We start from the raw sequence: 15,381 nt of genomic DNA, 5'->3' as shown, positions 1-15,381 counted from the left end.
TCATTCAGTCCATAACCACTAGAAGAAAAAAGGCAGGTATTAATTTTTCAATGTCCCACATTAGGGAAAAGAAGGGCTTCTTTGGAGGAAGGTGTGCCAGGCACGTCTCACCTGTCCAAAACCCTTTTGCCCATTATACTTAGTTTGGGCTGAGGGAAATATTTTAGGTGCCCCCGCCCCGCCCCACCCCCGACCTCTGGGCTCCTTCTGTCCAAGCCATTAGGATAGAAAAGAGAAACCAGTTTTAAAGTGAACCCCACAGACCAATTTTTTCAATACTATTTAAATTAAATTACTTATTCTGTGACAATATTAACTTAGTATTTCCAGTATTTCCTGTTTGTGAAATGCTTTTATAGTTTACAGACTTAATCCTGTCTTGTAATACTATAATCAAGAGAGGTAGAATTATATCAATTTAATATATTAAAAAATAAAATAAGAAATTATAAGATTTTTAAAAGTCAGATTTGAGATTAAAACTTGTGTTTTCAACTTCCAACCAGAATTATTTTTATTATATAGCTATAATTAAAACTATATAGAGTTTAGAAAAAATGTTTTGGTTTTTTCACCTTCTACACAGAAATTATTCTCAGAATAGTAAATATATAATAATTTTCAAAAGAGAAAAATTTAATTTGATTTCAATTTGGTATGAAAATATTTCACTCCCAGTAATCTTTATTTTTGATATATTAAAAGGAAACACAGGTTTATGTGTTCTCTGAGATGCTGAAGCAGTAAGCATTTATTTTCAGCTTATATTAGGATTCCTTGGCAAGTGGTTGCTAATGACAAATGTTTACCAATTCCCATGCTTAGAGGAAGGATTCCTTTGAGGGGCAGAATTTAAGTTGTCTCTGTAGAGAAACTGACCTTTGCAAAATGCTTTATCTAAAGTTGATTATAAGAAGCTAGACCTGTTGGCAAAATAAATAAACAAGCTTTAAATAGTGACAAGAAATTCACCAGAAAGCACGGGCAAATCAGAGCAAACTGTATATTGAACGCCAAAGAAATCTCATATTGCTGAAGAAATCAATGGGTGAGGTAAATATGAATGAAATATGACATACATTATGAGACAGAGACCCATTCATATATGGCTCTTTTCCTTCATAGTCCAATGGTTCCTTGATCCTGTTGAGCAGAAATCTATTTAGTTTGTAAAAAATGCTAATTTCTAGGCTTCTCTCATGCTTTAATTTTGACCTAGTGTGGTCTCTGAGACCACACTTTTAACATATACCATTTCAGACTCTAAGGATACTAAGTTTAAGAATAGCTGCTCTAGCCCTGACTGGAGTGGCTCAGTGGGTTGAGTGTCGGCCTGTGAACTGAAAGGTCACTGGTTTGATTCCCAGTCAGGGCACATGGCTAGGTTGTGGGCCAGGTCTCCAGCTGGGGGCCTGTGAGAGGCAACCAGTTGGTTCTCTCACATATTGATGTTTCTATCCCTTTCTTTGTCCCTCCCTTCTACTCTATCTAAAAATGAATAAATAAAATCTTTTAAAAAATTAAAAAGCCTTCATTAAAAATAAAAAAAAGAATAGCTGCTCTAGCTTTGGCTTAAATTTTCTCCTAATAATTTTTGTATTTTAGGGGTAGGTTCTCAGTTGGGAAAACAGAGACATAAGGCATTGTGGTTCTTGGGGCTGTGGTTGGGGGAGGAACGCACACTGGGAACATAGAAGATAGTTTCACTAAATGGGGAAGTAGAATTAGGCAGTGTTGGCTTGGAGGGAGTTTGGACACCGAGGGGGAAAAAAAATGATTAAATAATGCCTGGGTCAGTACTAACCACATTTATTCCTCTCAAGCATTAGAATCAAGCTCTGGCTATCCTAAGCCAAAAAAGCAATTTTACTGGAACCTTACAAAATTCATGATAGCCTGGAGAATTTGATTTGAAAAATTGGGAAAAACCAAGTCTGCTCTGGAAGGTTAGTTAATGTATGACAATGTTTATGTAGCAATAAGAGGCTGGTCCAGTCTGCCACTTCAGAGAATACCGACTCTAACTAGTGAATGACATCATCAAGATTCAGTCTCAGGAGCCACAATGTCAACTGGCCATTTCCATGTTATATGTTATCTCCTGTCTATGCAGATATGGAATGAGAAACACCCTCCCCTTTGATATTTATGGAGCTGGGCATTACCTTTCATAAACAATACATAGAAAGGGAATTTTAACAACAGGGAGATAAGATACTAATAGGAAGTAGGAACTTGGGTGCCAACAACAACAGCAACAAAAACAATGTCAGACATCTGCTATGGGCTCCATCAAGGGTGGTCATTGGGTTGACCTATATTCCTTTCAGCTGAGTTTAATAATGATTGATGGTAGAGGATATTTTCCCTGCCTCTTTTTAATTTACCCCTCCTCCCATTTGCATTAGTACTTATTGTACATATTTCTGACATACTCTTCTTATCAGAACTTTCTCCTTTCTTGTGCTCAGAGCTTGCCAAATACAGCCATTCAGTATTTTCAATTTATAACCTACTTAGGATTCGGTAACTTTCTGAAAATATTTGAACAGATTGAATGGAACCTCACTCACTTCTTTTATTGAATGCTCTAAGCTTTTGGTAGAAGTACATTATATGAGCAAATAGTTTCCAAAAATAAATTGTCAAAATGATCAATTTTACTTCCTCAGTTATTGCAATAGCTATAGTTTTTAGCAATAGTGCAACACATTTTAAGAATAACACAACATTACACTCTATGAAAGTGTTGGTAAACATAAGATAAATATTCATATAAGATGTGGAACTTAACTTTAATCTTAAAGAACAAAGGAGATCTCTATTATTGAAAGAGGGTAAATCAGAATTGGGGAAGTTCTGCTAATTTCTCTACTTAAATACAGAGTTGCTCTGGTTAGTATCTTTTTAATCAGGCTTTTCGGCCTTTTTTACTTTTCTTAGCCTTTTTATTGTCTTGTTCAATAAGCTGGTTCACCCAGTAGAAATTGGAACTTCCTCTATCTTAGATTTTTTTCCTTTCAGCTTTACCTACTTTTTTGTAGAACTTTGGAATGTTTGGTAGTCATTTGATCTACTGATGTCAGATGTGGAATACTCTGCAGGCAAGACCTTTAGTGGTGATATGTCAGGGGAACAGAGGTCTACCTAGAATCATTTTAATGATTATTAGCAGATACTACAAGCCCCTTTATCCAGAATGCATAATGTTTTTCCAGAACCTATCTCTGAAGTAGGAGCAACAGTGGAATTGATATGCCATCTTCTTCCTTCTTCCTTTTCCATTGAGAAAAAAGATCAGTCTTGACATGGAAATCAGATGTTAAGCCCCTACTAAAATCCTCCAATGGCCTCCTATTTTACTTTCAATAGAATGAAAATTCCATACCTTGATCCACGAGATCCTGAATGATTGGTTTCTGTCTTCTTTTCTACATCAACTTGTACCATTTTCCCCCTTCCTCACTACACTGCAACCTCACTGAACCCTCTGATTATCCAGATACCAATGTCCTTCCAAACTCAGGATTCTTGTTTCTGTTGATCCCACTACCTGGAATACTCTTTCCCACGCTCTTGAAATACTGCACCTTTATCAGGGTTTAATTCACATCGCACAACATCAGAAAATCTGCCCTGATGACTCAATCTATAGTTGTTTCTTTTTTTTTACAATTTACTGCCATATCATTCTGTTTATGTGATAGCACTTATAGCCTTGAAATTATCTTCTTTATGTATTGATTTTTTTGTTTCTTTCCACTGAAATTTATGCTCTAAAAGGGCAGGAATCAAGTTTATCTTGATTACCATTAAATCTTTGTACCTTGAAGATCACCTGACATATAAAATATGTCGATGAATAAATGCTTTGAATGACTAATGCTGACTCTGTAATAGATGAGACATGCTGGTGGCAATTACAGAGGGCTCACTTGTGTCACTTGTAATGGCAATGAGGAAAAATTAATTTTATGTATCTTATAAGGGTGTATTTGAGCTATAGTTAGGCCCTAGCACCAAATGCCTTACAACAGCACTTGACGGTGACAGTCATCATGAGAACAACTACATTACTGAAATCCTGGAAACCAAACCTATCTCTGCCTTGTCTTTATTTATCCCACCACTGCAAAGGCCAATAGTCACTAAGAAGGAAAAGTCCTTACACTAGTATAGATTTAAGTGGGGGGTGGGGTGAGGGGATAATGCATTATGGGAAGATAAAGCAGCATTATCCTGAGCCTGTAGACATAAACAGAACAAGGGACAAAGTTAAAACTCTCTGAACAAAGTGGATATTTATTAAGGGAGCTGTAGAAAAAATATTATTTGGGAGTAAGTTTAGATTATTGTTAAGATATTGTTAGACTAAAGAGTAGACCATAAATTCAGAAGTAGAAGTAGAGAATTAATGCTATAAAGTCCTTGTGCAGAAAGGTGGCAGTGGCCCAAAGATAGCAATAATTACGAAGAGTAACCTGTCAGTTCTATATAAAATAAATTCCAAATGGGAGGAAGAGAAGCTTGAAGGATACTTAAGATGTACAAATAACATTCCCATGCCTGTCAAGAATCTAATTGCCTTTAGTTTGATACATCTAAATTTTAATATTTGTTTGAGCTCCTTTGCCAACATAAATGATGGGATTTTATTACTTAGAGGGGAAAAAAAGCACTAGGTATTCACAACTGTACAGAGACTAGAGTAGGGGATGTGTTAGCTTAAACTGATTTCTTTTTCTTCTCTTCTTTTTCTTCCACACATTCCATCTTCCATCCTCACTGTCTCTCTTTTTAACAAGCATTTACTGTACAGAGTTTTTTTCTGACCAAAAACCGAGTTTTACTTCTGGTTTTGTGGGGCAGCTAAGAGAAGAGTTACATAATAGATAACACAACAAATCTTTAAAATTTGTTCCCTCTAACCCCTGACCCTTTTCCTCTTTCTTTGAAACCCTTCAGATTCTCTTCCCTCTTCCTGTCACCTCAACCTTCCTTCTGATCTCTTTTTCAGTGTCTCTGTCCCTTTCTTGTTTGAAGAAATTTATGAATTTGTATCTTTAACCATTAACCCTACCGTAAAACAGATAATAGACATGTTCTTGAAAAGACCCGAGGTAAGAGGAGGGTATAAATAACTAGTGTTAATTTAACACATCTAGTTGATAATTATGTGGGGGGAGCTACATTTTTAAATATGTAGAGTGTAACACCTATTTAAATATGTTATAAAAACACAAATATAATAAAGTGTAAATGCAAAGTATTTTCCAAGGGTATTTCTTTCTTTCTTTTCTTTTCTTTTTCTTTCTTTCTTGTTTTATTTTATTTTTTTACCACCCTGAACACACCCAATCTTATCTGTACAGAATTTTTAACGTGTATTCAACAAGATGCTGGATATTATGGGGATACACAAAAAGAGATCTACCGAGCCCCGAGCCCCAGCCCGGCCGCCGCCGCCAGCGCCGCTCAGAGCGCGCGCAGCCATGGCCGGAGCCCGGACCCTGCTCCCGCTCCTGCTCGGGCAGCTCCTGGCCGTGGCGCTGGTGACCGAGGCGCAGAAAATGGGGCCTCGAGGCCCCCCTGGCCCCCCAGGGCCCCCTGGGAAGCCGGGCAAGGACGGCATCGATGGAGAAGCTGGTCCTCCGGGTCTGCCTGGGCCCCCGGGACTGAAAGGGGCTTCGGGGAAGCCAGGGAAGCCAGGAGAGGCCGGGCTGCCAGGGCTGCCCGGCGTGGACGGCCTGACCGGGAGAGAAGGACCGCCTGGACTCAAGGGCACTCCCGGAGAACGGGGAAGTCTGGGCCCCCCGGGGCCACCTGGGCTTGGGGGCAAAGGACTCCCCGGACCCCCCGGAGAAGCAGGGGTCAGTGGGCTCCCAGGCGGACTCGGCCTCCGGGGTCCCCCGGGACCCTCTGGACTCCCGGGCCTGCCTGGCCCTCCCGGACCTCCTGGACCCCCTGGTCACCCAGGAGTCCTTCCCGAAGGCGCGGCTGACCTTCAGTGCCCGGCCATCTGTCCGCCAGGGCCCCCCGGCCCCCCAGGAATGCCGGGCTTCAAGGGACCCACTGGCTACAAAGGGGAGCAAGGAGAGGTCGGCAAGGACGGCGAGAAGGGTGACCCCGGCCCGCCTGGGCCCCCCGGTCTCCCCGGCACCGTGGGGCTGCAGGGCCCGCGGGGGCTGCGAGGACTGCCAGGGCCGCTTGGGCCTCCCGGGGATCGGGGTCCCTCCCATTGGCTTCCGAGGACCCCTCGGGATCCCAGGAGCCCCCGGGAAAGCGGGTGACAGAGGCGAGGGGGGGCCCAGACGGGTTCCGGGGCCCCAAGGGCGACCTGGGCAAACCGGGTCCCAAAGGAGCCCCCGGAGTGGCCGGGCCACTTGGGGAGCCGGGCATGCCGGGCAAGGACGGCCGGGACGGCTTGCTAGGACTGGATGGTGAGAAGGGAGAGGCGGGTCGCACTGGCGCCCCAGGAGAGAAGGGTCCCAACGGGCTGCCGGGCCTGCCTGGACGAGCAGGGTCCAAGGGTGAGAAAGGAGAGCTGGGCAAAGCTGGAGAGCTGGGTGAGGCCGGCCCCTTGGGAGAGCCCGGGGTCCCAGGGGACATGGGCGTGCCGGGCGAGCGCGGCGAGGCGGGCCACAGAGGCTCAGCGGGGGCGCTCGGTCCGCAAGGCCCTCCTGGGGCCCCTGGTATCCGAGGCTTCCAGGGCCCGAAGGGCAGCATCGGGGACACTGGCCTGCCAGGCCCCCAGGGCCTCCGAGGCGGCGGGGGCGACCGGGGCCCGGAAGGAGCCACGGGTCCCAAGGGAGACCAGGGCATCGCCGGTTCCGATGGTCTTCCCGGGGACAAAGGCGAGCCGGGACCCCGCGGCCCCGTTGGACCCAAAGGAGAGCCTGGCAGTCGAGGGGAACTGGGCCCGAGAGGCATCCAGGGTCCCAACGGCACCAGCGGCGTGGAGGGTGTGCCAGGCCCCCCCCCCCCCCCCCCGGGCCTGTGGGCTTACAGGGCGTGCAGGGCGTGCCTGGCATCACCGGAAAACCCAGGGTCCCGGGAAAAGAAGCCAGTGAGCAGCACATCAGGGAGCTGTGTGGGGGCATGATCAGTGAACAAATCGCGCAGTTGGCTGCTCACCTGCGGAAGCCGTTAGCGCCGGGAGCCATCGGGCGGCCTGGCCCTGCTGGCCCCCCCGGGCGCCCCGGGCCCCCTGGTTCCATCGGTCACCCTGGCGCTCGGGGGCCCCCTGGCTTCCGCGGCCCCACCGGTGAGCTGGGAGAGCCCGGACCCAGAGGAAACCCGGGGGACAGAGGAGACAAGGGCGCGGTCGGTGTGGGTCTGGACGGGCCTGACGGAGACCAGGGCCTGCAAGGACCGCAAGGCGTGCCTGGCGTTGGCAAAGATGGCCAAGACGGGGCCCACGGCGAGCCCGGGCCGCCCGGAGACGCGGGCCTTCCCGGAGCTGTTGGCGCGCAGGGGACCCCCGGCATCTGTGACACCGCGGCCTGCCAAGGAGCAGTGATGGGCGGGGGCGGGGAGAAGTCGGGTCCCAGAAGCTCCTAAGACACAACCCAGGCAGCAAGTGACGCTGGCTGAAGTGCTGGGCTCTGCAGCGCCCGTTGCTAAGGCCACGCCACGTCCACAGCCTTGCTGGCCTGCCCCCTCCCCCTGCGTCCTCAGTGGCAGCACCTGGTCACCTGTCCCCGCGCGTCCTCCACCAGCTGCTGAGAAGGTGGTCTCCTCGTGGGTTCCCAGCGGCCCATCTGGCAGTGACCGCGAACCTCGGAAATGGGCGCCGCGCGGTAACACCGGGCCGGCCAGGGGCCACACACAACTGGTACACGTCCCCGTGAGAAAACTGCAACCTGTTTACATGGCGTTCGTGTAAAAAGCAGTGATAACCCCAACAAAATGATCGATGAAGCCCTCAGATTCGTGACTGCCCACAGGGCCCAGCGCCCCCCGCACCAAGGTCTAGTCTGGCCCCCGGTTTCTGTACAAACTTGAAACTGTCTGAGCAACAGTATTTATTGACGGTGACTTTGCATTGCACTAAACCTGTTGGTGTTCTCTGTTGTAATAAATAAAGCCACTCGTTTGAAAAAAAAAAAAAAAAGAGATCTACAGTATGTTCAGGAATCTAGAAGGGGAAGTGATCAGTATGGGCAGGAAAAGTTGGAGAAGGATCCACTAATGTGTGACTGACCACATATCTGCTCTGACTCAGGTGCCTTTCACTTTGAGGGCAGTGGTATCTGTCTCCTCCCCCTTTGAATTTAATACCCTCAGGTCATTTTCCAGGCTGCAGAAAAGAGAAAGTCATGAAGTCACATTAACTTTTGTCCCATCTCACTCTCACTTAAATTTATTTCTCATACACAAGCCAGAGGTGTCTTTTTGTCTTCAAGATATGTTTTAATTTGCAACTACATCCTGTGGTCAGTAACACATAAGTGTATTCTTTAAAAACAAAGCCAAAAACTTTACAGGTAAAGCTGAAGTCCCATTTGATCATTAACTTCAGGAGTTTTATATGTAGCAGATTATGGGCACATTCACACTCATAAAACATTCATCATAGTGGTTTGCCTAGCATGTATGTCTTATATAAAGGAAATCTAACACTGCACATTATTTTTCAGCTTGATTTTTTTCACTCAATGTTTTGTTTTAGAAGATCTCTTGATATTGAGATGTATAAGTATGGTTCATTCATATTACTGGCTTTTTAATATTCCATGTGAATATACTGCATTTTATTAATCTAATCTATTTATGAATGCTAATGGCCTTCAAATTTTACTATTATTAAAATATTTTAGTAAGCAATTACTCATCAAAATATGCTTTATTGAGTATTTCCCAAGTGCAAGGCATTGCTCTTCTTTTTTATTAACTTTATTTATTTATTTTTAGAGAGAGGGGCTGGGAGAGAGAGAGGAAGAGAAACATTGATTCATTGCCTCATATACCCTGAAAAATGAATCCCCAGTTGAGGCCAAACCTGCAACCCAGGCATGTATGTGTCTTGACTGGGAATCAATCCTGAGACCTTTTGCTTGGCAGGATTATGTCCGACTCACTGAGCCACACCTGTCAGGGTTGCAAGACATTGTTCTGAATGCTTAGAATATGTCAGTGAATGAAACAGACAGAAATCTCTACTTTAATGTTGTTTGCATTATAACAAGTTTGACAATAAATAATAAACAATTAAAAATAGAAGAGAATATAAGTTATGAAACAAAGAAAATCAGTATAATGTAAACAGGATAAAAGCACTAAAGTGAGAGTTTGAGTTTCTGTATTAAATAGAGTGGTCAAGGTAGGACTCTTTGAGAATATTATATTTAAAAAAAATATTGTCGGCAATAAGGAATTAGCCAAGAAGCTATTTTGGAGTAAATGGTTATAGGAAGGGAATACAAAGACCTTAAAGCAATAGAATTTCCCATGTGTTTCAAGAACATCAAGAAGGGCAAGGTGATTGAAATGGAGAAATGGAAGGAGAAAGTAGTAGAAGAAGAGGTTGAGGGAAGGGTGAAGGACACAGTGTGTATGTGACCACATAGGCCATTATAAAGATTTTGCCATTTACTCTGAATGAAATGGAAAGGTACTGAATGTTTTAAGCAGCAAGTACTTAGAGTATTATACTAGCTACCACTTATGGAATAGATCGTAGGAAGGCAAAAGCAGAAGAGCTTAGGAGGGTTCTTTTTTTTTTTTTTTTTTTTTTTTACATACTGACTCATTTTTATTGTTTTTCTATTATAGTTGTCCCATTATTTCCCCCATTGCTCCCCTCTACCCTGCCTACCTCGCTTCCCACATTCAATCCCCATTCTGTTGTCCATGTCCATGGGTCATTCATATTAGTTCCTTGACTAGACCCTTCCCCTACATTCCCCCTTTTCTCCCTCCCCGCTCCCTCCTGGTCGCTGTCAGTCTGTTCCTTGTTTAAATGCCTCTGGTTCTATCTTGCTCATTTGCTTGCATTGTTCATTAGTTTACTGTAATAGGTGATATCATATGGTATTTGTCTTTCACTGTTTGGCTTATTTCACTAAGTATAATACTCTCCAGTTCCATCCATGTTGTCGCAAAAGGTAGGAGTTCCCTCTTTCTTTCTGCTACACAGTATTTCATTGTATAAATGTACCACAGTTTTTGGGGTTTTTTTTTTTATCCACTCATTTACTTAGGAGGGTTTTGAAGTAATTCAGGCAATAGTTAATGGTATCCTGGACCAGGAAAATAGAAGTGCAGGTGTGAAGTATGTGCGAGTCTGGATATATTCTTAAAGTAGTACCAAAAGGATTTGCTAATTGATTAGTTGAGGCATAAAAAAAGGGACGAGTTAATGATGACTTTAAGAACTTGGGGCTAAATAACTGAAAGTTGTCATTTACTGGAATAAAGAAGGCTGAAAGAGGAGCAGGTTTGGAGCATCTGCTCATTTGGAAACCAGAATCCGAGATGAGGATTAAATTGCTGACTTGGGAAGTGCAAGACCAAGGCCGTGAGGATAAGAAGGAGAAAGCAAGTGAGGTAAAGCCAGATGAAAATCAAACTAAGTAATAGCTTACTAAAAGGGCTGCATCATTCAGAGCCAGGAAGAGATGCAGCAGGTAGTAAACACATGTGTTTATTCAGAAGTTTAGACTTCTAAGAAAGGTTTTCAAAGAAAAACTGCACTTCAGAATAGTTCAGAAGAAAGACAAAATTTACCTGGTCGGTTTCCTCCCATCTCTCGTTTTCCATTAGTCAAGGGAATACAATCGCAATGCTTTTCTGGATGCTATTAGGTAGTTCCTTGTTGGTCAATGAGCAAAAGAGATTCCACACCTCATTCTTTTCATTGCAGTTCAGAAGTAGATGGGGCTTGGTTTGTGGCACACGAGGGTGGAGAAGCCTTCCAGTGAGCTCAGAAAACTTGGCAAGGGCGCTGGCAAAGACAGCAGCAGTGTGGCCCCTAAGTTAGAAAGCATCTCTAAAGAAAAAGGTGGTCAAAGGAATTTGAAGAGGCACAGAAGGCTTTTGTCTAATAAAACAGTAGTTGATGAGCAGGCCACTGGATGTGTGAGGTTGTAGTTTAGGAGAGTGAGCTGGTCTATCTTGAAGTCATCTGCCTACAGATGCCATTTAAAGCCACACATTTTAGATAACTAAGAAAATGAATGTAGTTGGAGAAGCTCAAAGTCTGAGCTTGGGGATACTCTGAACTGACAGGGCCAGAAAAGTGAGAAAACAACAATGGAGAATGAGGAATGAGCAAGTTATATGAAGGGAGAACAACCTATAAGTGTTTAGAAACGGAAATACTAAGTTACAGAGTCTGCACCATTCATACTTTAATAGACATTCTCAGATTGCCCTGAAAACTGGCTAATATCACTCTATGAGAGTTTGTTTCCAGAAACGTAACCAACATTGAAATTAATTTCAATTGTTTTCCTAATTTGACAAAAGAAAAGAATGGTATCTTACTGTTCTTCCAAATTTCACTTGCTTATTTAGTGCAATTGGATAATTTAAAAATAAATTTTCAAGTCGACTGAGTTTCATTTTTTGAAGAATTATCTCTGTTTTTCTCCAGTTTTTGTATAGTTGTCTGTACTTTTCTTGTTGCCTTGTTAATGTTCTTTATGTTGTATACTCCCTTGTTTTGTGTTATCGATATATAATATTTTATTTGTATTTCTATATGTTTTTCTCCCAATTTCTCTCCTTCTTGTTAACTTCGTTTATGCTCTCTTTTGTCAAATGAGTATTAGTCTTTTTGAAATAGTCACACCATTTGGTAATGTTTTCTTTTACCAAATTTACCTTTAAAAATGAGTCTATTAAAAAGACTTCCTTACCTTAATATTCTAGAGACAGTTTTCTTTATTAAAAAATGATATTTCTGTTTTACTTAGGTCTCTTCTCCAACTGAAATTTGTGTTTGAGGTATATATGTGTAGCAAAAATGCTTACACATATATTCTATTTATATTATATATATTTGGCCATGTGGAGAGACAGACATATTAAATAGTTAATCGTTCCAATCACTGATTTGTTATATAACTTCCAGAATACATCGAATTCCCACTTATGCATGATCTCCTTCAGAATTTTCTATGGTTTGTCTTTACTACCTTCAAGCTCTCTGATATCTTCTGTGTTGAGGGTTCCCAAGACCACCTTCAGGTTTGATGATTTGCTAGAAGGACTCAGAGAACTGAAAAAACCTGCTATACTCATGGTTATGGTTTATCACACTGAAAGGATACAGAGTAGCTGAAGCAAAGGCAAAAGGCGCAAAGGGCAGAGTCAAGGAGAAATAGGCACTAGCTTCCAGTTGTTCTTTCCCCTGGAGTCATTGATTGGACTTACTTTCTCACCAACCTATGGCAAAATGTATGAAGTATTGCCAAAGAGTGATCTCACCTGTGCTTGGTTCTGAGGCTTTTATTGGGGGTCAGTCAAGTAGGCATAGCTGATTGCCCATGGGGCTGAATTTATAGTTACTTAGTTTCCAGCAACTCCAGAGGTCAAACTAATACAATTTGGCCCTGGTTCTCCACCATAAACCACACTGATGTGGCATGCCCCAAGACCTCATGTATGCAAGATGTTTTGAAAAGATGGATTTTTAAGGAACAGCCCTTTCATTTGAATGTGAAAGCTTTGCACACTCTAAGCCTGATGATTAATGCCTTACTGCACATTTTCAAACACATGTATTTTTTTCCCACTTTAAATTTTGTCCATGTCTTAGTCTTCCTTGGTGGCAAGGTTGGTTTGAAGCAAGTTAGCATGCAATTTTAATGCAGAACTCCCCCTTAGTATTTTGAAAATGGACAAAATTTATGGATGTGATGCATCTACTCAACCTGATAAAATAGTGATGAAAACGGATTTTTTTCACTTTATTGTGTTGTTTTATTCTCTGATAGCTTTCAAACTGTCTCTTTATCCTTAATATGTGGAAGCTACCCACAACATGTTCAACTGTGAAGTTTTATTTCTTTTATTGTGTATTTGTTTTAATTTTGTTTGCATTAACTTTTACAGTATGCAAAATCATGCTATTATTACTTCAAATATTGGCTTAATTTTTTTCTATTACTTTATTATGAAATTCCATTTAAATAAAAACTTAAACTTTTGGATTTTTACTTTGTGCTTCTTCACTTCTCTTTGGTACTTTAGAGAGCCGACTCATTGTTCTTCATAGTTATATCCTATAAAGTGTCTGCAAGAATTGAATTTGCAAATATTAAGCAATTGTCCCCAAGAGGAATGCATACATTTTATATGTGAGAACTATTTTGTTTTTTAGCTAGGTTCATTTTGTTATTCAACCAGACTATGATTAGGTTTTTTTAATTGATTTCAATGAATTGGTTTTCCTATGATCACTAATTTCTTTTTCCACAACTATAAAATTTTGTTTTATAACTATTTACTTTTTTGTGTCATGGGTGTATTACTTTTATTTATTTCTTTGTAGGTAGTAACTATACTTATTTCAACTCCTTTTTGTTTCCATATTATCTCTATGTTATGGGTATAAATTCTTTGACTCATGAATGTGTTGCTTCCTCTTCTGGTGTTTCTCAGATGATGATGATTCTTAGTCATATGTTGATCCTATGTCCTCAGTTATGACAACTGCTGACACCATGGCCTTCAGTGTAACACCTTTTTGGTGATGTCATCAGTTTAGCTCTAGCAGTAGTGACAGCCTTTGTTCATTGCTTTTCTGATATAAGAACAATTTAATCCCATCTCTTTCTTTCAATATAACTATGTATTAATATTTATTTTTCTAAACTTGATACAATATTTGTTTTAAACTGATAAACTACAATATATTTTGAATACGAGCCAGAAATTTTGGTGTGTACGTTCAGTGTATTATTATCTCGAAACTAGGAGTGGCATGGTGGTGTTAGAACTTGATTGGGGAAATAGCCAAAGAAATAAAGTTTCTGACAGATACTGGACCATAAAAAAAAAAAAAAAGTGCAGGCATAACCAAACAGTATCCCAGGACAAGTGAATATATTCTCTGGATTCTGTCTCCTTCCTTTCTTCCATCTCTTGCCAGTGCCTTTTTTGGGGGGGCCAGATACAATCATAAGCCAGAGAGTGGGTGAGCCCAGGAATGCAATTCACTGAAGTATTTTAGAGCAGAGCCTAAAAGGAAAGTTAGCAGAGGAAAAGCACCACATCAAACTACTTTTAAGGGCTAGTTTGCCAATATCCTGCCTTAATGCACACAATACAGTGTTTAATTGATTATGAACTTAGAACTTAGAGCCAAACTTCTTATGTTAGCCAAAATTAATGTGCTTATTAGTATAGTCTATACCTCCTAATTATGGTATTTTCTTAGCTAGTATTTTTTACTAACATCAATATCTTAATTCAGATATATATTTATATGTAAAGATATAAATTATACATATAACTATATATTTTATTAAAAAGTGCATTTTAATAAATTCTACATACGAACATACCACGATTTTATCTAAGAAGGTTTGTATATATAAAAGCCCACTAGTTAGCTGAACATCAAGAGATTGGGGCAGAGGATGCTCCTGCTCTGACCAAAATTATTTAATTTTCTTTTCTTATTAGGCTTCCTTAGAATATCACTTAAAAAAAATTTTTTTAAGATAAGTAAGCAAAGAAGTTAAGGCAAACATTTGCCATGCTCAATAAACAATGTTCTAATGTGCTAATTGATTCTAATCTCAACAGCCAACATTAGCTATGTTAATACACCATTAGACAGAAAAATAAAAGCATCATCAGGAATACAGTCTATCAATTGAATACATGAATACATCATGGTTGAATACTAGCCGGTAGGTAGTAATTAGGTAGTAACTAAGGGTACCTCAGACAGATATTGGTTGATGTATATTTAGCAGATACTATGCAATTCTTTTTTTTCAACTCTATACTTAGTAGTATATTATCTTTATGTACTGTTATTACTAACTTTACCACAACTATTAGTATGATATTATATAAAATATACAGATATTGTATCAGGAACTGGGAATATGAGGATGAAAAATCATGCCCTCAAAGAGTCAGCATATAACCATGGAAAAGACTATGTAAATGAACAATTATATGCAAAAGAATAGGTGAAGCAAAGTTTGTGAATGAAGTAGATGCCACAGAAATAAGTCGCAGAGAATGTGATTAACTGTGTCTAAGAGCTTTATAGGTTATTTAAAGAGAAGTTGTGCTCTGAACTGCATTTTGTATTTGATTCAACAGCCTCCTTCAAGATGTGTATTTATACGAGTTTGGTGGACTGGGGCATACTCAGGCAAGGGGGATGTCCCCTTTGGTTGTGCATTTCTCTTAATG

At 41.3% G+C, this 15,381-nt stretch overlaps 2 protein-coding genes across 3 annotated transcripts in view; both read left to right on the top strand.

Annotated features, from left to right (window-relative positions):
• GATAD1 (GATA zinc finger domain containing 1) overlaps window positions 1-15,381 on the top strand; it is a 484,957-nt gene that overhangs the window by 215,469 nt on the left and 254,107 nt on the right. The window lies entirely within an intron of this gene.
• On the top strand, window positions 5,481-7,829 carry LOC150001557 (uncharacterized). Its single transcript, XM_090287855.1, is given in 4 exon segments — window positions 5,481-6,233; window positions 6,235-6,300; window positions 6,302-6,982; window positions 6,985-7,829. Coding segments are annotated over 4 exon segments (2,064 nt in total). The 5' UTR covers window positions 5,481-5,492; the 3' UTR covers window positions 7,561-7,829.

The sequence above is a fragment of the Furipterus horrens genome, unplaced genomic scaffold, assembly GCF_987537825.1.
Source record: "Furipterus horrens unplaced genomic scaffold, mFurHor1.1.pri manual_scaffold_9, whole genome shotgun sequence".
In the NCBI taxonomy this organism is placed as follows: domain Eukaryota; kingdom Metazoa; phylum Chordata; class Mammalia; order Chiroptera; family Furipteridae; genus Furipterus; species Furipterus horrens.
The sequence above is the reverse complement of the archived record's forward strand: the minus strand, read 5'-3'. Positions and strand labels throughout refer to the sequence as shown.